Source organism: Dromiciops gliroides, chromosome 1 (assembly GCF_019393635.1).
Source record: "Dromiciops gliroides isolate mDroGli1 chromosome 1, mDroGli1.pri, whole genome shotgun sequence".
Taxonomy (NCBI): domain Eukaryota; kingdom Metazoa; phylum Chordata; class Mammalia; order Microbiotheria; family Microbiotheriidae; genus Dromiciops; species Dromiciops gliroides.
This window is the reverse complement of record NC_057861.1, coordinates 553,164,238-553,191,507: the sequence shown is the minus strand read 5'-3', so window position 1 is coordinate 553,191,507 and position 27,270 is coordinate 553,164,238. Positions and strand designations below refer to the sequence as shown.

The 27,270-nt window shown below is 39.8% G+C and overlaps 1 protein-coding gene across 9 annotated transcripts in view; it reads left to right on the top strand.

The window, feature by feature from the left end:
- The window catches only part of PALM2AKAP2 (PALM2 and AKAP2 fusion), a 561,773-nt gene that overhangs the window by 83,371 nt on the left and 451,132 nt on the right, over positions 1–27,270 (top strand). For 7 of the 9 annotated variants that reach the window (XM_043965514.1, XM_043965480.1, XM_043965488.1 and 4 more), the window contains exon 2: positions 19,814–19,894. In XM_043965514.1, the coding sequence (XP_043821449.1) occupies positions 19,814–19,894 (81 nt within the window). Of the gene's footprint in view, positions 1–1,955; positions 1,975–19,616; positions 19,710–19,813; positions 19,895–27,270 lie in introns of those variants that run through there. The other 2 variants (XM_043965507.1, XM_043965498.1) reach the window with 2 other exon arrangements.

Here is a 27,270-nt window from a genome sequence, read left to right as displayed (position 1 = left end):
CCAGGAATTCCCCCCAACTTACTATTCTAGTAGTGGGATGGGAGATCCCACGGGATCAGCTCCCTACTCTCCTTCAGTTAAGGAAAGTTTTACTTACTAATTTCAGTCCCAAATGGCAGGATGTGGGTAGGGGGAGGTGAATGGGAGTGGGGAGAATTACCCAAGCACCAGCTCTGATAATTCTTGTGAATAAAGAAAAGAAAAACAACAACAACCCTGGCATTTAATTGAGAGTGGTCACCTTCTAAACATAAGGCTTACACAACATCAATAATCATTTCTAACTCTGGTTACTAGTAAGATCATGGAGGGCATTGAAAACCAGTTCAAAATTCGCAGTTGTTCTTTTATCCTTTCAGTAAGGTCATAGCCAATCTACCAGTGGACTAGCATTTATTATGCACCTGCTGTATTCTATGCACGATGCCAAATGCTGGAGATACTAAGACAAAAGTAAAACCAGTGCCTCTGTACAGATTTAATGGGGGACCCCCACATGCAAACAACAAGGAACAAACAAGATATCCAGTCAACTTTCAGTTGTACCCAAGTCTGTGTGATGCCAGTTGAGGTTTTCTTGGCAAAAATAGTGGAGTGGTTTACCATTTCCTTCTCCAGCTCATTTTACACATGAGGAAAATGAGGGTTAAGTGACTTGCCCAGGGTCACATACCTAGTAAGTGTCTGAGACTAAATTTGAACTCAGAAAGATGAGTGTCCCTGACTCCAGGCCTGGCACTCTATCCACCATGCCACCTAGCTGTGCCTTACGATATATTCATGGCAAATTGGAAATAATCCAGCCTTATTTCACATTTTTCCTCCTCATATCTTCCACATTCCCTCAAAACTGATCTATTTTTTGTTCCTGAACCCACTATGCATTCCTCCCGCCTCTCAACTCTTAGACGTTTCAGCTTCCTTTCAGGGTTCAACTTGGTTGTCTCCTATTGGAAGCCTTCATCATTCCCCTAGTTGTTAGAGCTATCTCCCTCCTCCAGTTACCTTATATTTACAGATCTGGTTACAGCCCCAATAGACTATCAGCTCCATTAGGGGCAGGGGCTGGGTTGTCATTTATTTTTGGCAACCCCAGGATCTGAATTTAGCAGTGGCACTTAGTAAAGGTGTGTTGAATCGAATCGAATTGGATACAATGGAGTATGAATCCCCGTCCAAATCCAGTCTTTTCCTGCACCTTTAATGATCAAACAGAGAGCCTGGTCAATTCGTGCAGCAGTGGTAAAAACAGCATCAATCATAGGAAGAGACTTCCAGTGTCATCTAGTCGACCCTCCCCATTTCTATATATGTGGTGGAGGAAGCCCTGGAGAGGACAAGTAATTTGGCGAAAGCACCTGGCTATTACTCACTAGCGCAGTCGTTGACTTTTTTTTTTTTTAGTGAGGCAATTGGGGTTAAGTGACTTGCCCAGGGTCACACAGCTAGTAAGTGTTAAGTGTCTGAGGCTGGATTTGAACTCAGGTACTCCTGACTCCAGGGCCGGTGCTCTATCCATTGCGCCATCTAGCTGCCCCGCAGTTGTTGACTTTTTATTGAAAAAATAAGGGGTTTTGGGGGTTTTCTGTTTGTTTGTTTGTTTTTTTAAAAGGAACCGATCCAGGTAAACTGTGAACACTGTAAGGATGCACAAGTTTGTGATCTTTTGGGCGTGTGTTTGTTTTCCTTCTCCAGAAGGCAGGTAGCTGGGGGAATAGCGCTGGGCTTGGACTGTTGTGATACATTTCAGGAGGTCCCTCGGGCACTCTCAGCCCCTGGAGATGGAAAGCAGAACCCAGCCTGCTCTGCTCACTAACACCTGCCTTAGAAGCCACTTTCACTACGCCCTCGGGGCTCCGAACTATGGGTTGCTTCAATTAGTGGCTCTGGAGTGAGGACCTCCTAGAAAAGATGATGGGAACACTGTAGACGAAAGCCCAGGGAGAGAGGACCCGGGGCAGGAGCCCCCAGGAGGTAATTCTGGATTGTAAAACTCTTTTTTTTTTAAGGCGTAGGGTGGGATCTCTTGGGGTTCAGAAGAGTCTGGTGCTCTCTTCCCCTGCGCTCGGGTTTCCCAGGTGTTCTGATCGCAGTCTCAGAAGATGCTGGGAGCCATCATGGACAAGGAGTATTTGGTGCTAGGCAGCAGCCTTGTGAGCCGTGGTTGGTGCAATTAGATTTTCCACTTTGGAAGCACGGGAGGAGGAGTCACATGAGAGGCAGTGAGGGAACAGAAAGCCGGGGAGCCTCTCTCACTGCAGGAGCAGTGCTGGCTGTGTGTAACATTGCATTGGAAATGCAGCGATGGCGTGGCTCCCCACGCTGTGGGGAAAGCTGTGCCTTTTCTCCTCAGCAGAAGCTGACCGAGCTGATCAGTCAGTATATGCATGTGCACACGTAGGCATACACACATACAGAGGGAGAGGCCGAGGGAATGGACCTGGGATGTTACTGGAATACAGAGCTCACGATGAGGAAACTATCTTCTCTGCATTTGATTTTGACTATAGAGAATCAAGGGACTTGCCCAGGGTCACACAGCCAGGATGTGTCGAAGGCAGGGTTTAAATCATATAATCCCTATCAGGAAACAATTTGTCCCACATTGTTGAAAATGGCCTTTACCATTATTTAGCAAGCCCTCGGATATGCTATTTCATAGAAAAGTGGCTTCAGTAAGTTGAGGAAATCTATTTCCCTCTCCTCTTTGCAGAGGCGGGGCACCATGGGCGTGTCAGACTGTCAAACTTGGTCTATATGTTGGTTTTGCTGAACCGGGTTTGTTTTGTTTTGTTTTTTTAATCTTCCTCACTTTTGTTACAAGGGATGGCTTTATGGGGAACAAAAAGGGGAGGGGGCATTCAAAATGGGGATGACACAAAACCCCCCAAAATACCAATAACATGAGGTTCTTTTAAAAAGTCGTTTCAGTTCTCAAACTACCTGTTAAGGTCATCTGGAGGAGAATTAAGAGGAGAAAGAAAGAGGACCAGGAAGACTCCCAATTTTGTGAAGTGATTTTAAAAACTTACTACCAAAACAAGTCATTTAAAAATACCAAGGGGGGTGGTTAGGGAGGGCGTTTGCCATATTATCTAGAAATAATGTCTCAGGAAGCAAAGGAAGCTTCACAACAAATTCTCCAAAGAAAATGACACCCTTATCTAGAAGGAAGCTATTTTTCTCAGTATATACACACACACACACACACTCATATGTATGTATATGTATATGTATATGTATGTGTATGTGTATGTGTATGTGTATGTGTATGTGTATGTGTATGTGTATGTGTATATATTCCTTGTCAGCATGGTGTAATGCTTCATACTAGATTTTTATTTTATTTTGTTCATTCTCTTTTGTTTGAAGTTTCCCATTTCTGCAGCCATGGTTTTTCCCTGGCCCCTCCTAGTTTCTCTCTGAGAGACCAATGAGAAAGAGGCTGGGGTTGTTCATTTAATCCGGGTGTGGTTAGTTTGCCAAATAGTTAAATCAGGAATAGATGTGGGCAGAGACTCATCAGAAGGTGGGAAAGGGCAGGGAATGATGAGGAAGTTTTAAAAGTTAGTCTTTATAGAGGCACATCATTTTAATTAATGCTGCATTCATTTGTAATTTGGTGGCAATAGGATCGAGGCTGGCATGGGTTCCAGTCTGGTAGGACTTTGACTACTAGCCTGGTGGTGGACTATTTGTCTGCTCTCTGAGGACTAGCTTAGTTAAGTCCAGAGATGCTTATGTGGGGGCCACTGGGTGATGACTCTTTTTTCAGGAACAGCAACTCATGAACACACTTTACTAGGGTATAGAGGAGTTGCTATCTGTTCTGGCAGAGGGGTTACCTGTACAATGGAATCATGAATCCTTGAACAATTGATGAATGCAGCAAGCCTGTCGGTGCAAGGGTTACAATGATAAAACCTTGCCCAAAGCACATAAATGTCTTAGCCCAGCCCTGCCTAGCATTCAGCTCAGTGTCTCATGGACACTCTAACAAACTTCAGAGTTTGGACCTTCACTAGTACCTGTTCTCAATTCTCAGAGCTGTTCTGCTCAACTGAGGGCTGATATACACAAACCCAAACCAGTACTTGGGAGAAGGACAGTTATCAGCAGGCACAGAGGACACTTCTGAGTGGTGAATAATTGCTAACATTTATATAGCACCTCAAGGTTTGCAAAGCCCTTCACAGGCAGTCTTGCATGATCCTTACAACAGCTCTTGGTGGTAGGTACTATTAACATTCCCATTTTACAACTGAGGAAACTGAGGATAAGAGAATATAAGTGATTTGTCAAAGGTCAAACAGCAAGTAAATGTCTGAAGTTGGATTCTATCCACACTGTCACCTGGCTACTCTTTTTTATGGAAAGCAGGAGTAAACTAGAAACCAAAGCAGTATCCAGTTATCAGAGGAGCAATGAAACCCAAGGAAGTTAGATGAATAGTGTGATAGACTAGGAGACACTCCAGGAGATTAAATGACTTGTCTAGAACTAGTCAGGTCTGAAGCAGGATTTAAATCCAGGTCTACCTGATGCTATGTCTCTCCGTTCACTAGTCCATGCTGCTTCCCTAAAACAAAGAAGAAGATATCAGAGAAGTAAAGTGACTTGCCCAAGGTCACACAGATAGTAAGTGGAGCCAGAACTTGTACCCTGGGCCTGGAGGCTTCAAAGCCATCATTATCCTACTGTACCATACTCCCTTAGGGCAAGCTCAGGTGCAGTGGATAGAGCACTGTGTGATTCTGGCTGAGTGAGTCACTTCACTGTTTGCCTCAGTTTCCTCATTTGTAAACAAGCTGGAGAAGTAAATGGCAAACCACTCCAGTATGTTTCACCAGAAAAGCCCCAGTGGGGTCATGAAGAGCCTGGCATGACTGAACAACAACCACTACCACCGTACTGCTTCTGAACGTGTTTTCCTAAGAACCCATCTCTCCCATGATAGCAATTCAGGATATGGGTAGTAGTGAAATTGAACTTAATGTAAAAATGGCACTGATTAAATTACAGGGTAAGCTGAGTGTGTACTGTATTCATATGGTCAGTATATGGGCAAAGATGGTGTGCTGTACCCCTTCAAGTGGTACATGTGGAGTTTATGTAAGAATAGTCCATCATTTTCCATAAAAAACTATTTCTAGGGGGCAGCTAGGTGGCGCAGTGGATAAAGCACCGGCCCTGGATTCAGGAGGACCTGAGTTCAAATCTGGTCTCAGACACTTGACACTTACTAGCTGTGTGACCCTGGGCAAGTCACTTAACCCCCATTGCCCCGCCAAAAAAACCCCAAAACAAAACTATTTCTATGGGTCTAAATGTATCAAGATAGAGGCCAGGGTAAACAGGTGAGCCAACTGATTGATTAGAGGTGCCACCAAGGAGGACAACCCAGAGAAATAATGGTTCTAATAATAGCAATGTATATTTATTTAATGCTTTAAGCTTTGCAAAAACACTTTACACAGACCATCTCCTTTGAGACTCGTGACAACCCTAAGCAATTCTCAGAGACTGAAAGATACAAATTAGTTGCCTGTGTACAAGAAGGGGGGGGGGGATAAATGAATGAATGAATGAATGAACAAATAAATAGATAAATAAAAACAAACAATAAATAAATAAATGGATGGATGAATGAATAAATAGACAAATAAATAAATAAATAAATGGATGGATAAATAATTTTTTTTTTTAAAGAGAGGAGGGAGTTTCCACATCAGGAAATCCCTACACTGTAAGGAAAGCAGGCATAAACTAGAAACCAAGGCAGTATCATGATGTGTGAAGAGCAATTAAAGTAATAAAAAACTGATGGATAGGGGCAGTGGATGAAGCATCAGCCCTGAGTTCAAATGTAGCCTCAAACACTTGACACTAGCTGTATGACCCTGGGCAAGTCACTTAGCCCTCATTGCCCCCCCCCCAAAAAAAAAACCCTGATGGATAAAGAAAGTAAATTGTCATTGTTGCTATTATTATTATTACTACAATAAAACCTAGGACCTGCATCTTAGTCTGCCTAGGAACTGCCACTTACATGACTTTGTGAAAGTCACTTAACTTCTTAAAGCCTCAGTCAGTCAATAAGCATTTATTAAACACCTATTATGTTCCAGGCACTGTGCTAAGTGTTGCTGGGAATACAAAGAAAGGTCGATGACAATTCCTGCCTTCAAGAAACTCACAGTCTACTGGGGGAGACAACCATGTACAAACAAGCTATATGGAGGACCAATAGGAAATAAGCAACTGATGTAAGGCACTAGAATTAAGAGGGACGGGGAAAGGCTTCTTCTGGAAGGTGGGGTTTTAGCTGGGATTTGAGGGAAGTCAGGAGGCAGAGATGAGGAGGAAGAGGATTCCAGGCATGGAGGACTGCCTGCAAAAATTCCTAGGTCCTCCGTTCCTTTACCTCTGAACAGAAGGATAATTTCTACCCTTTGCCAAAGGGCCGTTACAGAAATCAAACAACAGTGAGAGTGCTTTGAACTTTTAAAAGGTTAAATAAATATGATAATCATTACAGGAAGCATAAACTCCTGTTTAAGCTTCTTTGGGGAGGGTAGCGTTTGTGAACATGCTCCTGTGGTTTGAGTCTCACCTACAGTAATATTTATATACACAGCTGCATCCAGTGAATTTGCTCTAATTATAGGGGGAATGGAGAACTGCCCAGATAATAGTATAGAACTGCTGGTAAGTAGACCAAGAAGGGTATTGGGCAACCTTGCATAAATGATGACATGAGATCTACCTTGCCCACTGTGGTCTTAATCAGTCTTTGTCCCTACAGGCAAATTCCAAAGAGAAGAAGTGGTGGTTATTTTATAGATTAATTAGTTTTCAGCCTGTTGGCAAGAAAATTGATGTCTTCTTTTAGCATAGCCCCAAAAGTTAGGAAACTCACTCAATAAAAATGACATGGAAAACTTATTATAAGCCTGCAGTGGTACAAAGAAGACCTAGAAATAAATGATTAAAGGAACAGGCTCATTTAAGAAAAAAAAGGAAAGGCATGAATGTCAGTCCATGAAAATATAATGGACTCTATTTTTGACCCTTCGACTGTGAAGGCTACTTGTCATGGTACTGTCCTGGGCACTGAGGAAATTGCCTCTTTCTCTGTCCTCTATCCATATTTTGTGCAGCTGAGCACAAATTCCCTGAAATGGGGAATAACCTGGCCAACAGCTTTAATTGTCTTACCAATTGCACTACAGCTGAGAGGGATCCAGTAATAATACTGTAAACATAGTCGTGGACAGGTTTATGCCCAACCCTCATTCCACTTTCCTCTTTCTTATACCATCACATAATCCATTTCTTTTCTTCAGAAGAATAGGGCGCTGGCCAAGATTTGTCCTAATGGTCTGTCTCTGCTTCTGTTTTTGGTCCCCAATCATTCGTTTTAATCTGTCTTCATCGAGATTCTTAGTAGCCAAATTAATGATTTTGTGTTTGAATTTCTTTTTTTATTATGAACTTAACAAACATGAAAATTTCAATACATAAAGAACAGGAAAAGAGTGAAGTTTTGTTACATACGTTTTGTTTTTAAACATATATTGAATTGAGAACAACAGTAGTGTCCCTGCTTGTCTTGCCTCCTTTTCTGAATTTCTTTCTACATCCTTCTGTGTATTTTTAAAAAAATGTTTCCAGGGCAGCTAGGTGGTGCAGTGGATAGAGCACCAGCCCTGGATTCAGGAGTACCTGAGTTCAAATCCAGCCTCAGACACTTAACACTTACTAGCTGTGTGACCCTGGGCAAGTCACTCACTAAAAAACAAAAAAACCCTAAATGTTAAAAAAAAAAATGTTTCCTTGACCCTTTCCCCCCTTTCTTTTATTTTTTTCAGCATCATTATCTACTAACTCTCCCTCTCCTTTGGAAGCCCTTGTTATTGTCATTTTTCAGTCATGTCTGACTCTTTATGACCCTATTTGGGGTTTTCTTGGCAGAGATACTGGAGTGGTTTGCCATTTCCTTCTTTAGCTCATTTTACAGATTAAAAAAATGAAGCAAACAGGATTAAGTGACTTGCCCAGGGTCACACAGCAAGTAAGTATCTGAGGCCAGATTTGAACTCAGAAAGATGAGTCTTCCTGAATCCAGGGCCAGTACTTTGTCCACTGCAGCACCAAGGTGTCCTTAAAAGCCCTCTCTTGTAACAAATGTGTATAGTTCAGCAAAGCAAATCATCACATGGGTCACATATTCAAGCTGAACTCCAAATCGCTATTGCAGGAAAGGCGAACCCCAAGTTTTATATCAAAAGCTTGATTTCCTTTCTACCAAATACTAGTTCTACAAGGAGCACACATAGCAAAGAAAGTCATTTATTCAAGTCCATAGCACAAATCAAAGAAAGTATACATATGAGGCTATATTTCAGACAATGCCAGTTGAAAGAACTCTTCCACTGGGAGCAAAGAAACACAGTTAAACACACAGAGAGAGAATTCCAGATCTCACCTGTAGGAAAATTCCCTGACGTCTCTAGTGTAGTAAATTGGGGATGGGGTCATCATGTAAATTGCCAGCTCTTCTTATGTCAGTTTCTTCCCATGGTCTTTTTCTCCCTTAAGCTATTTGAAGACATTGAGCAACTCTATTGAAGCTGGAAGCCAGAAGCAACCTGAAGAGACCTGATCTCTCTTCTCTCTTGCTCTCACCAACTCTACCTTGCACCTTAGACAGATGTGATACATTTATCTCCTCTGCTGAGGAGATAGTCCCATGCCTATGGCTTCCGGAACTTGGGTTACATAAAATAATACAGTTCCTAAAGTTTAAAAGGATATTGAGTCAGATAAAAAAACTATTCCCTTTAGCATCTGCAGATCAGACAGATAGCCCTCCAGGGCAGTAGGAATTCCACTAAAATCTCTGAAACCATCTCCCAATAGGCTAAGGCTTTTATGCCTCAGGAAGCCAGGAAACCAAACCAATGATGATCCCAAGAGTGGCCTTCCCACTCCCTTAAAGAAAAAACAGCTCAGCCTACATAAAACAGATACTGTGCCTACTCACCATCCTTTTCATCCTTTCTTACACCACAATGATGTTTCATTACCTTCATATGCTAAAATTTGTTGATCCATTCTCCAATTTATGTATACCCAATTTGTTTCTAGTTCTTTGCTATGACAAAAAAATGCAGCTATAAGTATTTTTGTACATAGGGATCCTTTCCTGCAGACTTGGAACTTTTGGGGGTACATGCCTATCGTTTACTCGGTCAAAGGGTCATAGTTTATTGACATTTTTGGGTAATTCCAAACGAGTTGACCAATTTATAGTTTCATCAACAGTGCATCAGTGTGCATGTCCTCCTATGTTGCCTTTTGACCTTTTGTTTTTCTAGATGTGGATTTTGTTATTATTTTGTCTAGTTCTATATAGTAACTTTATAGTGGTCTGATGTATCTGACACTAGATCTGTACATTAGTTACTATTGTCATTTTAAAGTCTATTAACACATTCTAATCATGAGTATTAATATCATTCTAATAATTCAGTTTGGGTTTTTTTTTTTTTTTGAGGCAATTGGGGTTAAGCGACTTGCCTAGGGTCACACAGCTAGTAAGTGTTAAGTGTCTGAGGCTGGATTTGAACTCGGGTCCTCCTGACTCCAGGGCCGGTGCTTTATCCACTGCGCCACCTAGCTGCCCCAATAATTCAGTTTTTATAGTTGTATTCATACAAGGCCTGAGTGTGTCTTGGTTAGATAGATTCTAAGATATTTTATACAAGCTGTGGTCATTTTGAATGTAATTTTTTTCTATAATTTCCTGTTGGGTTTAGTTGATAATATACAGAAAAGCTGATCATTTCATGGGTCCATTTTCTATCCTGCTATTCTATTAAAATTATTAATTATTTCCAGGCAATTTTAGTCAAATCTCTAGAGTTCTCCAAGTAATTTGTCATATCATTTACAGAAATGGTAATTTTGTGTCTTCTTTGCCTGCACTCCTCTGTTAATTTATTTATCTTGTCTTGTTCCAATAGCTAGCATTTCTAGAACTATATTATATAATAGTGGTAACAATGGATATCTTGTGTTTTGATTTCTGCAAGTTGGTTTGACTTTCATTGCTTTATCCAAGTCCTTAATCATTTGTCCTACATAACTGTAGTAGTTAAACTCAGGTACAATCCTCCATAGAGGTTTCCCTAATTAAATCTTTCCTAGTTCTTTGTGCACACACTGGCACCCACACCCACCCACACTCCCTCATACAAATTAATGTAAATAGCTTATAGACATGATGCTTTGTTTTTGTCTTTGTTCTGTTTCTAAAAGTGTTTATTCATGGTGGCTCCTTAAGTGAATTGGTGTTAGAGAGAATTAAACAAAAAAAAGTCTATGGATAGATTAGTGCAAATGAACTTCCCGCTACAAGATATGCTTTTTCCCCTCCTGGGAGGTATGTCTATTAGAAGATACTATAGTCAGAATACATGGCCAAAAGAACTCAAATGATCTTTCCTGTAATGATCATGATGAAGAATCGTGAGGACAGCAGTTCATAATCATATAGCCCTTCAAGAGTTGAAAAAAGGGCAGCTAGGTGGCTCAGTGGATAAAGCACCGGCCCTGGATTCAGGAGGACCTGAGTTCAAATCCGGCCTAAGATACTTCACACTTACTAGCTGTGTGGCCTTGGGCAAGTCACTTAACCCTCATTGCCCTGCAAACAAACAAACAAACAAACCCAAACAAAACAAAAAAAGAGTTGAAAAGTATTTTCCATACAGTCTCTCACTCAATCCGGACAACAACCTTGCCATGTCCGTGCTATTATTGTTCCCCTTTTGCAGATGGAGACACAAAGTGTCCTAGAGTTTAAGTGACTTGCCCCTGATTATACAGTTAATGTAGTATTTGAAGCCATTTCTTCCTAACTCCCAAGTCCAGCACCCTGACCACTCTGGAACACTGCCTCTACATGTTTGTTAAGTTGTTGGTATTGTAGTATTCATTGCATTCCATTTATAAGAGTCATGGATAATCAGGTTATTAACTCTCATGTGTTTGCCTGTGGTAAAGTGCTAGTTCGCTGTAAGGATGGGTAGCACACACTTAATAAATACTTATTACTTCATTTGTTGAGTGTTCTTTTTGACAGAAGAAGAGAAAAACCTTTCTGTTCTACTTTGGTCAGGCTTTTCTGTCACACTCTCATAAGTCAAAACAATTGGCTTCTGAGAAGCACGACTTCAGCTCTTTCTTTGAAGCAAGTAAAAATAGGTCAAACCATCCTAAGGAAGTGGCTAGAATGGATGGAAGACAGGACTCTAGATCACAAATTGAATCAAGAGAAGTAATTGTCGTAGTTATAAAAAAATGCAGAGAGATAAAGGCAACTATTATAAAAAGGGATTGTTTTCCCGCCTCTTCTTAAGCTGAAAAGTGGAATGATTCAATGCAGAAAATGCTACATTTGTCTTCTGAAGAGTGGACCATGCCTGTTTCTCCTAGTGTCTGTAGACTTAGTTGTAACTAAGGACCATGATTGACACACACATGAAAAAAAAGAACCGAGGGAATCTTGTTCTAATTAAGTGATTCCCAATGTTTTTTATTCCTTGAACCCCTTTTGACAACAATAACAAAAATGTGTTATTAACCCCAGGGTCATTTAGTACATTGCATATAATATTTTGCTGGCACCATTAAATAATAATTTTTAGTATGGACCTCTTAGAGCATCATCACAAACCCCCGAGTGTTTTGCAAACCACTAAATGGGAACCACCATGTCTTTTAACTGAGTTGCAAATTATGCTCTAGGAATCTAAAACATTAGATCATTCTAGAAAAAGACTTAAAAAACAACTACTAATTCACTGAATGACCTTTGACAACCACTTGAACAGCTGCTTTGTACCTCAGTTTCTTTATTTGTACAATAAGAGAGTTGGATTAGATTTCTAAGTTCCTTTTCACATCTAAAATATATAGATATAGCTATATGTGTAGGGGTACATATGTATACATATACAAAAATTGTCATATGTATCTATATATCATATAGAAATTTTACATGTATCCATTTATGTATCTAATCTGTATGTCTCTATAGCTATATTTCTATCCCATTCTATGACTCTCGCTTTGTAAATAGGTCATGCTCTACAAATGAAATAATAGATCATAGATTTTGATTTAGAGCTGAGGAAGGAGTGCACTCCAGGCATGGAAACTAGCCATTGCAAAGCCACAGAGATGAAAATGGGAGTGTTGTGTTGCTCAAGTTTGAGTAACCGCAAGGAGACCAGTTTAGCTGGATTTTAAAGAGTGTGGAGGGCAGTAATGGTGTGTAAAGAAGGTTGGAAATATAAGAGAGCCAAGCTGTGAAGGTCTTTAAATGCCATGCTAAGGCTTGTATTGTAGTGGAAAAGGGATGCCACTGGTGCTTACAGAATAAGGGAGTGATATAGTCAGACTTATTCATTGAGTTTTCCAACATAACATCAGTTTGCTTATATAAGTGGTTCATACTTATATAATCATTTAGCATTTAAACGACACTATTTTTCTCTCTAAGTTACATTATTGAATGTATATTGAATAAACATTTGATTTATTTTATTGTGATTTGGTGATCATTAGAGGTAGATGATCCCCAGTCTTCCAGCAATGTGACATTGGTTTCTATATATGCAGGAAACTCCCTGTTATTAATTTAGGAACTGGCTTTGTGGATTATTAAGACACTTTTCTTCTCCTTCTCCTTCTGTTCAGGCTTGTATTATTTCTACAAAGTCAGCTAGGCAGAGAACTCTCATTTAGTTGTTGTATTGTGCTTTGAGATAGTAAAGAGCTGCTTCACCTTGCTGCCTTCAGACCATTTCATTCCTTGTTACCATTGTCTCAACTTGGGGTAAAGGAGGCAAAAAATCTTTGATAGCAATTCTGGTATCAAAGGGAGTAAAGGAGAAAGTTCTTAGTTTAAATGAAGTTTGGCAATAATTTGTAAATTGCACTTGCTTATAACTAGCTACATGTATTCTCCTTGTACCGAAGAGTTAGTCGTTGAAGGTAAAAGCATTTGAATCTCAAGAGGTCAATGTCAACCTGGAGTGTGCCTAAGCAAGGTGTGCAAATCTTTAGAATGATATGGGGGGGGGGCAAGGCAGCTAGGTGGCACAGTGGATAAAGCACCGGCCCTGGATTCAGGAGGACCTGAGTTCAAATATAGCCTGACACTTGACACTTACTAGCTGTGTGACCCTGGGCAAGTCACTTAACCCCTCATTGCCTTGCAAAGAAAGAAGTTTCCCCAAAATAAAAAAATAATAATAATTTAAAAATTTTGGAAAGACTTAGAAACTTTGATTAGCACAGTGAGTAACCACAATTCTAAAGAAAAACTCATGATGAAACATGGGACCATATTCCTGATAAAGAGGTGATGAACTCATAGTGCAGGTTGCTACTTACTTCTTTGGACATGGCCAAAGCAAGATTTGTTTTACTTAACTATACATATTACAAGGGGTTTGTTTTTCTTTATTGTTCATTTGGGGGAGGAAGGTAGTGAGGAGAGAGAACAGATTTGGGTTAATTGGAAAAAAATATATTTAATATGAAAGTTCCCCCCAAAATAAAGACCTATCTCATGAAATTTTAAGCACTGCCTAAAAAAATGGCAGCATTTTTGATACAGAAAGGATCACATTCTCCAACTTCTTCATTTTATAGATCAAAGGATGATAAATTTAGAGCCGGAAAGGACCTCAGAAGCCAGATATATAACATTTATCTAACCTTTTTAGATTTGCAAAGTGCTTTACATATATTGCCTCATTTGATCTTCACAACCCTGTGAGGTATTCTTATCTTTTTACAAATTTTTACAAATGAAGAAGCTGAGGGTGAATGAGGCTTCCACTTAAATGGTAATTATCTCAAGGAGGATCCACACTCAGATCTTGATTCCAAATCCCAGTCTCTAGTCACTATCTTACCTACCTGCCTAGGCTAACCCCCTTGTTTGATAGATGAGGAGACCAAGGTATAGGGAAGTTAAATTTAGATTCAGATCTGGAAGAGGAAATTGAGGTGCATTAAGGTTAAGTGACTTGTACAAGGTCACACAGGTAGATGAAGAAAATGAAATCTAGAAAAGGGAAGTCACTTCTTGGACTAATAGAGATGGTGGGGGATAGAATGAAACTCCCCTAACTTCTAATCCAATCATCATTTCCACTAAAATACACTATACTTCATAGGTTTCCATTTTCCTCCTAAGCTTTCCTTTCTTTCTTTCTTTCTTTCTTTCTTTCTTTCTTTCTTTCTTTCTTTCTTTCTTTCTTTCTTTCTTTCTTTCTTTCTTTCTTTCTTTCTTTCTTTCTTTCTTTCTTTCTTTCTTTCTTCCTTCCTTCCTTCCTTCCTTCCTTCCTTCCTTCCTTCCTTCCTTCCTTCCTTCCTTCCTTTCTTTCTTTCTTTTTTTGGGCAGGCCAATGAGGGTTAAGTGACTTGCCCAGGGTCACACAGCTAGTGTCAAGTATCTGAGGCTGGATTTGAACTCAGGTCCTCCTGAATCCAAGGCCAGTGCTTTATCCACTGCGCCACCTAGCTGCCCCCTAAGCTTTTCTTTTTTTTTTTCTTTTTTTTTTTTTTTAGTGAGGCAATTGGGGTTAAGTGACTTGCCCAGGGTCACACAGCTAGTAAGTGTGTGTTAAGTGTCTGAGGCCAGATTTGAACTCAGGTACTCCTGACTCCAGGACCGGTGCTCTATCCACTGCGCCACCTAGCTGCCCCCCTAAGCTTTTCTTGAAAGACATTCTGATGTAGTAAGCTAGAGAGCTGGCCCCAGAGTCAGGAAGACTTGGTTTCAAAGAATGTTTTTCCTATTAATATATTTTGGTAGTTGGACCCTTTACCAGTGTTAGACTAACCCTGGGGGAGCAACTGAACATTTGCCCAGTGGCCTGTTGAGTAACTTGAGCTTTTTCAAGTACTTTGCCAGTGAGGGTAATGGAGCAAGAAATTCTGCCTAGCAACCTGGCACCGTGGGAATAAAGCCTGCCTCCTTTGTGGAAGTGGACTGATCTACCTGAGCTCCAAGAGAATGTGACTTCTGACTGGTTGGAAAGATACAGTAGGCTGAGGTTTGGAGCTGGTACATCCAATCTAAACGAACCTTACTCCTTCTCTAACCACAAATGCAGGTTAGAATCACACTGAATTCCTCTACTAGGTGAATCTGGGCCATTATAAATGAAACTCTTGTTAACTTTTTTTAGTGTCACTTGAAATTGGCATTGAAGCTCTCATGGAATTTCTACTTTGTATAAAACAAAACAGTAATAGGTTATTGGACTTGTGGTAAAGATAGGATTAAACTGTATTTACCCAATGTATTAAGACCAATACAGTATTTGGGATTTAGAGGTGGAAGAGACCATCGTCTCATACTCATTTTTCAAATGAGGAAACCAGGGGCAGCTAGGTGGCACAGTGGGTAGACCACTGGACCTAGAGTCAGGAGTACCTGAGTTCAAATCCAGCCTCAGACACTTGATAGTACTAGCTGTGTGACCCTGGGTAAGTCACTTAACCCCAATTGCCTCCAAAAAAAATGAGGAAACCAAAGCCTGGAAAGTTTAAACAAGTTACCCAAGGTCACACAGGCATAAGGGACAGCAAAGATATGAACCCATGTATCCTGCTTCCAAATCCATTCCTCTTTCCACTGTGCCATATAATAATTACAAGGTGAAACAGTCAGCACTAGCTATGAACATCACTCATAACCTTTCTGAGAAAGAGCCATTAAGATAGTGTCTCTAAGAGGGTTAGCTTTAGACCTTTCATGATCTACAGATTCAATTCTAAAATCTGGCAAGATATTTATTTATCTTCTCTCTCTTCTTTTCCCTTGCATAGTATTAGCTTTGACTATCACCTTTAGGGAAATAACTGAGAAATCTTTATCAACAAACCTGACCTTTCTCTTAAACTCCAGTGTCTTATCTCCAAGCAGCTTACTGGATTTAACTGTCAGAGTGTCCCTCCAGTTCCTCAAGATTGAGGTACCTTAGGGCAGGTAGGTGGCACAATAGAGAGAGCACCAGCCCTGGATACATGAGGACTTGAATTCAAATCTGACTTTAGACACTTAATAGCTATGTGACCCTAGGCAAATGTAAAGAATTAATTGTTATTTGAGGTTTTATGACCACATCTTTTGACTAGAATTTAAAAAAAAACCCAAAACCCTTGGAGACCAGTTAGGAGGTCATTCTAGAAAGGCCAAAGCTTATGGAGGACGTCCTTTAGCATATACACCCTTTGAGCATCTGCAAATTGACTATATCACAATGCCAAAGGCAGTTCAGAGGGGAGGGAGTTTTGGACCTAGAGGTCCCTCATTATTTCCAGGACCCCAATATTACAGTGAGCCACTCAATTAACTCTCCATATATTAAATTTGGCCCTCACAGTTTGGCAAGCCAGCTAGGAGCTAACAAACCCACCCACCATGAGCCTGCTTCAACCATGAACTCTCCATATATTAAATTTGGCCTTCATACAAGCCACTTAACCCTGATTACCTCAAAAAAAAAAAGATTGAGGTACCTAAAATGAAAATAAATTACATTCCTCTTAATTGGTTTCCCCTCTTAATCTCTCAGTATGTGTGTTGGTAGAGACTTAGTAGTAGATGGAATAAGGATTTGGAGTCAGGAAGTTCCACATTCGGGTCCTGCCTCTAATCAAATGAGATGATATTTGTAAAGAACTTCACACAGTACCTGACACATGGTGGCCGTTTAATAGATGCTTATTCTCTTCTCCCTCTCTGACACAAAATCTGGACAACATGCAACACTGAAGTTGACCACTCCATATATCCCTCACTCTCAACATGACTTGCTCACCTCTTGTCCAATAATAAATTTCTTTGATGATTTTATACCACTTCTTGCACATAAGTCATAACTGGAAACAAACCGAAGACTACTTTCGCCTACCATCATGACTGTTTAGATCATTCACAACTTCAGGTTTTTGAGAGATTGTGGAATTATAGTATTCTCAACAGCATAAAATCATTGGTGAAAATCTGTCTTAGGAAGTTTTCCTTAAGTGGAAGGCCTTCCACTTTATTAGACAGAAAATCTAATGTAGTAGTAAACTGCCCTAGTGTGTTACCTTGCATGTGAAGAGATTCTAGTTCAGTGTGCTACTCTGTGCAGGATTGGAAACCAACCCAAGCTATGGCAAAATGAAGCCCATTCTATTTCAAAGTTGGTTCAACTTGAATTTTTTTTTTTTGCAGGGCAATGAGGGTTAAGTGGCTTACCCAGGGTCACACAGCTAGTAAGTGTCAAGTGGCTGAGGCTGGTTTTGAACTTAGGTCCTCCTGAATCCAGGACCAGTGCTTTATCCTCTTAGCCACCTAGCTGCCCCCTCAAAATCTTTTTAAAAAATTATTTCAATTGATAGGTAGTAGAGAAGTGGTATATATCTTGATGGGAAGATGATTTTTCTAGGGAGTACATTTTAAAATTTCCAAGATAAGTAAAATACAACATCTTTTCAAATATTACATGATTGCAAGATTTCACCACTGTGGGTATTCCTTATACCAATTCAAGTTGTAACCACTTAGTACATTTTAATGAGTTACTATAGCAAAAAAAGCACTCAATAATAAGCCTTCTAGTTATTAGCCTTTTCAAACTCAACTAGACTATTTTTTAGATCATACTCACCAAGTCCATACTCTAAGCCTTTCAAACTTTAAAAGATCTCACATTCATTTGATTGGCAAAGTTGACAAAAAAAGGAAAACACTGTAGGAGCTGTGGGAAAAGAGGAACATTACTTCAGTATTGGTGGAGCTACAAATTGGTCCAGCTATTCTGGAAAGCTGTTTGAAAGTTTGTCCCTCAAATCACTAAATTGTGCACACCATTTCTTCCAGCAATGCCATTACTACTTCTGTATTCCAAAGAGATCAAAGAAAGAGACAAAGGACCTATGTGTACAAAAAATATTGTGGCAGCTCTTTTTTTTGGTGGGAAAGAACCAGAAACTCAGGGGATGCCTATCAATTGGGAAATGGTCAAAGAACACGTGGTGTATGAATGTTGTTGAATAATATTGCTCTATAAGAAATGATGAAAAGGATGGCTTCAGAGAAACCTGGGAAGACTCAAATGAACTGATGTAGAGCAAATTTGGACAATAACAACTCTATTAAATGACATTGAAAGATTTAAGAATTCTGATCAGTTGCAGTGACCCATCACAATACCAGATGATCACTGATAAAGCATGCCACTCACCTCCTGACAAAGAGGTGATGGACTCAAGATACGGGAGTCATAAACTTTTTAACTTGATGGATCTGGAATTTGTTTTGTTTGATTATGCATATGTTACAAGGGGTTGTTGTTCCTTCTTTTTTCCTCCCAAAGGAACATGTGGGAGGAAGAGAAAATAAATACTTGCTCATTTAAAAAAAAAATGAAAGATTTGTTAAACTTCAAAAGACCCCTTGGAACCTGTATTTCTGTAAGCATGCCCTTTAGAAACCTAGGTTCACCTCCATACTAACTATTGGTATAGGACTTAGGAGAGGTGTTTTGTTGTTGGGTCATTTCAGTCGTGTCCAAGTCTTTGTGACCTCATTTTGGGGTATTCTTGGCAAAAATACTAGAATGGTTTACCATTTCTTTCTTCAGCTCATTTTACGGATAAGGAAACTGAGGCAAACAGGGCTACGTTTAAGTGATTTACTCAGAATCACACAGCTAGTAAGTGTCTGAGGTTGAATTTGAACCCATGAGGATGAAGTTTCCTGATTCCAAGAGTAGTGCTCTATCCATTAGGCCACCTAACTGCTTGTAAGACAGAGAGCCAAAATTTCTGATTTTTTTTGGACTGGACCTGTGATTTCACTGGAATGGGGAAATTTTAGCGAGTAAACTCCATCAACCAATGCAGGTCAGCAATTACTCTACAAGGTATTTTAGGCTTAGAGAGGTAGAGGTACTCAGGGCATTGAGAGGCTGAGAAAGACATGCCTGAGTTCACAACACAGACAACTTGAACCCAGGTTGTCCAGACTCCCAGGCCACCTATCTTATCTTCAATTCCACACTAGCATTACATACAATTTTTTAAAAAATAGTTGGAACCTGGAGTTCGTTTATTCAGTATAATCCTCAAAGACTGGAGTTTTCAAACAGCTATTCTGTCATCTCTTTGGTAGTTCAGTGTTGTTCCTTAGTGAGTAAAAATGTTCAGTAGCTTTGCCTAGCACAATTAATTTTACTTTATTGGGAGAGGGGTTAGGACTCTATAAATGTAAGGATCATCTTGCCCTAACAGAGCCTTAACCATGGAATTTTCCTTTTTTTTCATCTATCATATTTGAAATATGCAAGCACTCCTGGCTTTTATTATTTTTCATTGAATAAATCACGCTTCTCAGTAACATTAGCAGAATACCCAGCATAACCGGGAATGGGGAGGTTGGGTTAAAAGGTCTCCCCTTTTGCTCTGGATTAAACCGAGTCTTCTTGGTTTAAGGCTGAGTGAGGATTCCTCCTACTTGCTGAACAAGTAGCTAACCCACAGCCGACACGTTCTGAGAACACTGCTATTTGCAACATGCTTGCAGACAGAGGCAGGTGACACTGCGTGTGTGCCTAGCATCCCTGGAAGTATGTGTACAGATGTTCCCTGCCTCTGCTTCTTTTTGCTATTTTAAAATCCCAGGGACCAACACCTACCCGGTCTTACAGCCGCTCTCACTTTCTTTTTAAAGGAAAAAAGAAAAAGACAGACTGAAATAGAAGGCAAGAGGCAGCAGCTTGAAGAGCAGATCCTTCAGCTGCAGCATTCCAAGGTAAGAGGCTGATGCCAGCAAGCCAAAGCTGGCGAAATCTATTCATTATTAGACATGCAGATCACACATTCGAAAAACCAGGGAGAGCCTGCACTGCCATGAAGGAGGTTTCAGGGACAGAGCTGGGTCGAGTTAATTATAAAATCACCACTTGGCTTTTTCTTGGGTGTTTCTCATATGCAGGGAGTGCATTGTTAGAGGAACATTTGGATTTCAGCAAGGATGAAGAGATGACACTGTGCATGTGGATGGGGCGGGGGAGGATTTCTAATTTGGCATGCATCTGAAATACAATTGTTAAATAGAGATATTAGAGAGGAATACTGCATATTGAGAGCATATAATTCCGATGAGACACTGTCCATATGTTTAGGCTTTCAATGTATGTGTCTGTGTGTGGGTTTGTTGAATATAACATAATTATGTTTTGTTTTAAAGAGGCACTTTAAAATAAATAACTTCTTGATGTCGTAAAGGGGAGGTTAACAATAACTGATAATGAGGATCACTTCAGATTATTTCACGTTAATGCCTTTTAACTGTTTCTAAATTAAGTGTGATCATTGTATTTGATAAAATGTAGCTCATGAGAGGCTATATTGGTAGTGGGTTACAGATTTCACTTGTACCCAAAATATCTTTTTATCTTTAATTGCATCATTCAGCCAAAAAAGGGGGGAGGGTGGCTGAGGGTGGGGAAAAGCAGAATGCATTTTTCTAACATAATACATTTAAGCACAGTAATTGATTATAGCCTAGGCTAAAGCTCTGTCACTGTCCCCTAGAACCTTCTGGTGACAGAATGCAGCCTCCTGCATTATCAGAGAATAAAGCCACTGCATTCTTGTGGAGCAGCAAGAGTTACCATTTCACTGAGATTGCTATTGGTTCTTTAACAAAATGTTTGTACTGTTCACCCCAAGTTATTGTGACGCTGAATGTGCAAAATGGCATCATCTGTAATGGACCGTGTCTTATTTATCTTTCTATTTCCCACAGCGCCCCCAGAACAGTTCATTGTAAATAGGAGACACTTAATAAAAAAAAAAAAATTATGTTGAATTTTGTTGAATGTGTTGTTGGATGTGATAGTGACTAGGGAGTTAGTATTGATTTTCAGGATATTTCTCTGTGTGTGTGTGTGTGTGTGTGTGTGTGTGTGTGTGTGTGTGTGTGTGTGTGTGTACATTTAACAGGGTTTTGCCTCCATCCATTGCTTTTTCATCTGCCCCCTAAAAACAGGTTTCTGCTTAATTTCCCATACTGGGATTTTTGACAAGCTAATTACTGATTTGAGAAGTTATATCTAAATACTTCATTGTTAAAAAAAAAAACTCTACCAGGAATTTTTTTTAAATGCACAAAGATGCGATAAACGGAGAATAACATATGCCAGGACAGTGGATAGAACACCAGGCCTGAAGTCAAGAAGACTAATTCATCTTCCTGAGTTCAAATCTGGTCTCAGATACTTATTAGCTGTGTGACCCTGGACAAGTCACTTCACCCTGTTTGCCTCAGTTTTCTCATCTGTAAAATGAGCTAGAGGAAGGAAATGGCGAACCACCCCAGTATCTGTCAAGAAAACCCCAAATAATGTTTTACATAATCATACATGTATAAACCATATGATTGTTTGCCACTTCAGGGAGTGGGGAGGGGAGGGAGGGAAAGAGGGATAAAAATTGGAACTCAAGACTATAAATAAAAAAGTTTATTTTAAAAAAAAAAGAAAGAAAGAAAACCCCAAAAGGAATCACAAAGAGTCAGCCACGATTGAAAATGACTGAACAACAACAATAGCTCCCTTTTGGCAAGTCATCCTTTTAGAGACCTTTCTTTTGAGGAAATTACTTTAGAAATACAGAATCACAGACTCTCAGGACTGGTAGGGACTCAGAGGTGCAATACTCACTCTTGGGGCAGCTAGGTGGTGCAGCGGATAGAGCACCAGCCCTGGATTCAGGAGGACCTGAGTTCAAATCCGGCCTCAGACACTTGACAATTACTAGCTGTGTGACCCTGGGCAAGTCACTTCACCCCAATTGCCTCACCAAAACAAAAACAAAAACAACCCCTCACTCTGTAACATAAGAAGAATAACCATCCAACTGACTTTCAGGCTTTTTTTCAACTCCCACCACCAAGTCAGCTCCTTTTTCTTTTGGACTGCTAAAATTGTTAGGAAATTTTCCCTTATTTTCGGTCAAAACTTGACTCTTGTCAACTTTCACTCAGAGCTTCCATTTTCCACATGAAAACAGAAATTGTGTCTGTTCCCCTCCGCCGAGTAGATACCAGGCTAAATATCCAAAATTCCTTTAGCTTATTCTCATAAGGCATAGTTTTATATCCCCCTCCTCTGAACTCATTGATGTTCTTAACATCCCTTCTAAAATGTGGACCTCAGAAATGAAAACAATACTCCAAATGCAATCTGAATACAATGTTCCTCACTCTGGACACCATTAATATAGCCTAAAACTGCAGGAGTCTCTTTGACTTCCAGGTTCCACTGATGACAAATATTGAGCTTGCAATTCACCAAACTCTCAGGTATTTTTTATATGCACTATTGGTTAACCATGCCTCCCCCATCTTATGCTTGTACAATTGATTTTTTTGTTTTTGTTTTTGTTTTTGCAGGGCAATTGGGGTTAAGTGACTTGCCCAGGGTCACACAGCTAAGTAAGTGTCAAGTGTCTGAGGCCAGATTTGAACTCAGGTACTCCTGAATTCAGGGCCGGTGCTTTATCCACTGCGCCACCTAGCCGCCCTCACAATTGATTTTTTAAAATAAATTTTTTTTGTTGTTTTCTGTTTTTATATAAAAGTTACTCCTTATATCCCTCCCCCTTCCATTCCCTTATACAAACAGTATTTTGTATAATTTTTTTTTTTTTGCAGGGAAATGAGGGTTAAGTGACTTGCCCAGGGTCACACAGGTAGTAAGTGTTAAGTGTTTTATTTCAGATTTGAACTCAGGTCCTCCTGAATCCAGGACCAGTGCTTTATCCACTGCACCACCTAGCTACCCCTGTATAATTGATTTTTAAGCCAAATGTAGACTTCATATTTATTCCTATAAAAATGTCATCTTTCTCAATTTGACCTATTGTCGTAGCCTGTCCAAATCTCTATTCTAGGGTTTAGCATTTAGCTTTCTTTTATAGCTTCTTGTCATCTGAAAATTTGATCAACTCCATCCAAGTCATTAATAAACATATTGACCAGAACAAGGGCAAAGACGTATCCTTTGGAGTAGACACTCCACTCTAAACCTACCTTCAGGGTGATATAAATCCATTAATCATGGTGGTTGATTTTTTTTTTTTTTTGAGGCAATTGGGGTTAAGTGACTTGCCCAGGCTCACATAGCTAGTAAGTATTAAGTGTCTGAGGATGGATTTTAACTCAGGTCCTCCTGACTTCAGGGTTGGTGCTCTATCTACTGTGCCACCTAGCTGCCCCAGTGGTTAATTATTAATTAGCGGTTGATTATTAATCATGGTGGTCAGTCATTCAGCTCAAATCCACCTACCATATTAACATAAAGCCCTTGCCTCTCCATCATGTCCACAAGGATATGAATGATAAAAGACCTTGTCAGATACCTTGATGAAAACTAGATGTTCTATCTCTATATCATCCCCTCAATTTACCAGGATTGTACCCTGTCCAAAAAAAGTAAATATGGATAATGGATTATGACCTGCTCTTGAGGAGCTGATTATAAACCTACCCTTTAATAATAAGGTCTAAAATTTTGCCAGGAATTTCATCCAAGCTCACAAGCATTAGAAGCAGCACAACGAAATGGATGAGGAGTTGCCTTTGGAATCAAGAAAACTCAGGTTTAGATCCTACTTCAGACATATCCTGGCTGGGTGATCCTGGCCAAATCATTAACCCCTCAATGTTCCAGCAATTCTTCAAGATCATAGATGCACACTTGCAATTGTAGAAAGAATTTTCTCTTTCAGAAATTCCCACTACTAATGAAATCACAGGGCAGCTATATGATAGAGTGCTGGGCCTAGAGTCAGGAAGACTCCTCTTTGTGCGTTCAAATCCGGCCTCAGACACTTACTAGCTATTTGACCCAGTGCAAGTTGCTAAACCCTGTTTGCCTCAGTTTCTTCATCTGTAAAATGAGCTGGAGGGGCAGCTAGATGGCACAGTCGATAGAGGACTGGCCCTGGAGTCAAGAGTACCTGAGTTCAAATCTGGCCTCAGGCGATTGACACTTACTAGCTGTGTGACCCTGGGCAAGTCACTTAACCCCAATTGCCAAACAAAAAAAAAAAAAAAAAAAAAAAAAAGAGCTGGAGAAGGAAATGGCAAACCATTCTAGTATCCATACCAAGAAAACCCCAAAAGAGTTGGACACAACTGAAAAATGATTCAACAACAATAATGCAATCACAGCTCCACTCTCCTATCCCTACCCTTTCCAAGCCCATACTTTAAGAATCTGCTTTTTTTCTTGTTTTGAAAATCAAGACATTTACCTACCTTGTGTAGAACATATGCACAATTCCTGTTCTTCAGAATTTTAAAAATATATAACAAAGAATGGAATCACTTCCATATTCCCAAGATTCCTTAGCTACGGTCAATGAGTGACCAGGAACATTACTTTCTTCTTAAAGACAACCTAAACACATTTAGCAAGGGCAAGTCCAAGGTCAGATAGCTTGCTAGTCAGATCCAGGTCTTAAATAGATGGCCCAAATCTTTGAATTTTGCTTCCCCATAAGAGAGCAAACGTATAAGGAACTCAAAGAAATTCAAGAACTTTACTTGAAAAAAAAATGCAAATATCTTTTTCCCCTTCCTGTGCTGAGAAAGAATGAGAGGAATAGGATTAGTTTCTAGATACAGAGATGCCATGGTTTTATACAATGGTAGCCTTGTTATTCCTGGTTTATTTGGAGAATTGGATTGAACACAGGAAAAGCAAGATTCCAGCACACTTTGTGGACTTCCTTGTTGTCTTTTGGCTTGTTTCTGGAATTCTTCCTGACAATATCAAGCATTTTGTGAGTCCTTTTCATGAGTGACGCATTATGCCATTGTTTTCATAGAATAGTCTACACATGGTAGCTCTTCTTTCCCTATCTTGAGTTATAAGAATAATTTGAACTATTTCCTACCCAAAATGACAGCTTATCTACCATTATTGAAGTTCACTTGGAATTTTCTGCTGTTCTTACAATTTTTCCTGCCCTTTTCCCAAAAAAGTTGGATATTTTACTACTTGGAAGAGCTTACTTACTTGGAGAGAGTGCTTTGAATTCCTTATTCCAGTTGAACTAATCAAAATGTTTTAAATAAGATTGGTTTCAACATCCCCAGAGAAAAAGGAATTCCATTGTTATTAATGAACTTTAAAGAAATGGGAATAGAGAGAAGGGCCTAGTTACCTTCTCCTTTCAATCTATTAGTCAAAAACCACTTATTAAGCACCTACTATGTGCAAGGCACTGTACTAAGTACTGAGGATACAAAAAGGGGCTAAAGACAGTCCCTGCCCTCAAGGCAGGGTAGTTAAGTGATGAAGTGCATAGAGTACCAGGCCAGGAGTCAGGAAGACTCATCTTCCTGAGTTCAAATATGGCCTCAGACACTTACTAGCTGTGTGACCCTGGGCAAGTCACTTCACCCTGTTTACTTCAGTTTTCTCATCCATAAAATGAGCTGGAGAAGGAAATGGCAAACCACTCCAGCCCCTTTGCCAAGAAAACCCCAAAAGGGGTCATGAGAAATCAGACCCCACTGAAACAACTAAACAACAAGTCCTCAAGGAGCTTATGATCTAGTCTGGGGACAACATGCAAACAAAGCATGCTATATACAGAATAAATAGGAAATAATTAAAAGAGGGAGAGCACTGGAATTGAGGGTTTAGGGAAGGTTCTCTGTCGAAGGTGGGATTTAGTTGGGACTTCAAGGAAGCCAGGGGGGGTCTGTAGTCAGAGCATTGGAAGGAGAGTGTTCCTGTGTCTAAGCCAGCTTTCCAAACATGAAAAAAAAATTAACTGCAATCTTCTATCAGCTTTGGTTTTACTTGTAAGACTTTCAAATGAGACAGGATCTAGGACAGTCCTTGGCTCAGAGTAGGTGCTTACTAAATACTTATTCACTTCTTCCTTCCCCCTTCTCAAATTATTTTCTTTACTTGCCTGATATCTGTCTTATTTTATGTTTTCCTAGTCATCTGGCTCTTAAGGCCTTCTCATTAAAAAAAAGAAAAAGATAATCCCCCCACCTTTGCTATTTGAGCAACTAACCATGCCCAGTTTATTCTGAGAATTGGATCTTTGTATGTTTCCTTGAACATCTCGTATGTTGTACATGGTTTCATGGACAGAGCACAAATCCTTTGTGACTTTGGGCAAGTCTTTGCCTCTTTGGGTTTTCTCATCTATCAACAAAGGTGGGATCTGATTAGACAGCCACCAGCATTCCTTCCATCCAGAAATCTAAAACTTCCAAGTCAAGAAGCTTGCAGGCAGCAAAGCTCAGCAGGATCCAGACAGCCAAGTGGCCAGCTTTACCTGTGCTGTGTAAAGTGATCCTGCATACTAATGAGTTCTTGCAGTGATTGCTTACCACCACTGCAGCCTTCATTTAGACTGCAGTTTCATCTGCATAATAATAGGCTAGAAATATGCCTTGAAACCTCACTGGTTTTTCATCCCCCTGTGTTAACTAGGACATGTTGAATGTCAGAACACCTTACTCTAATGCAGTAGTATTTTCAGTCATGCTCTTGACTCCATTAAGATTTCCAAAGATAAAGAGGAAATGTTAAGAGTCTCACATGAAAAAAAATATCAGAGGAGAAGACACTTCCCACAACTCCTTTGCTGAAGGGTATGTGTTGGGGAGAGGGAGGGGCTGCGTTCCCTATGGGTGTGGAACATTGCATATTTTCTCAGATTTCTTCAGTGTATTGATCAAGTTTTGTTGATTCCCCCCCCCTTCCTCTTTTACCTTTTTCTTTTAAAAAATACTTTGTTATATGGGATGACTCTCTTACTGCAGGAGGAGGATGCATGGGGAAATTTACTCAATGCTAACAACAAAAGACATCATTGATTTAATTTTTTTTAAAGGCACCAGTGGTTCAGCTTTAGTAGCAGACATAATGAGGGTCATTTTTAGGATCTGCTTTCTTGAATGATTTGGACCCCCTATTATAGACTGGTATCTTTTTATCTATCAATCATCTATCTATTTATTTATAATTTTTTCCACCTTACTGTAAAAACAAATTGTAACCTTGATTTTTAAAACTTTATGTTTCAAATTCTCATCCTCCCTACCCCCTCCTTAAGAACTCAAGCAATTCAATATGTTATACATGTACA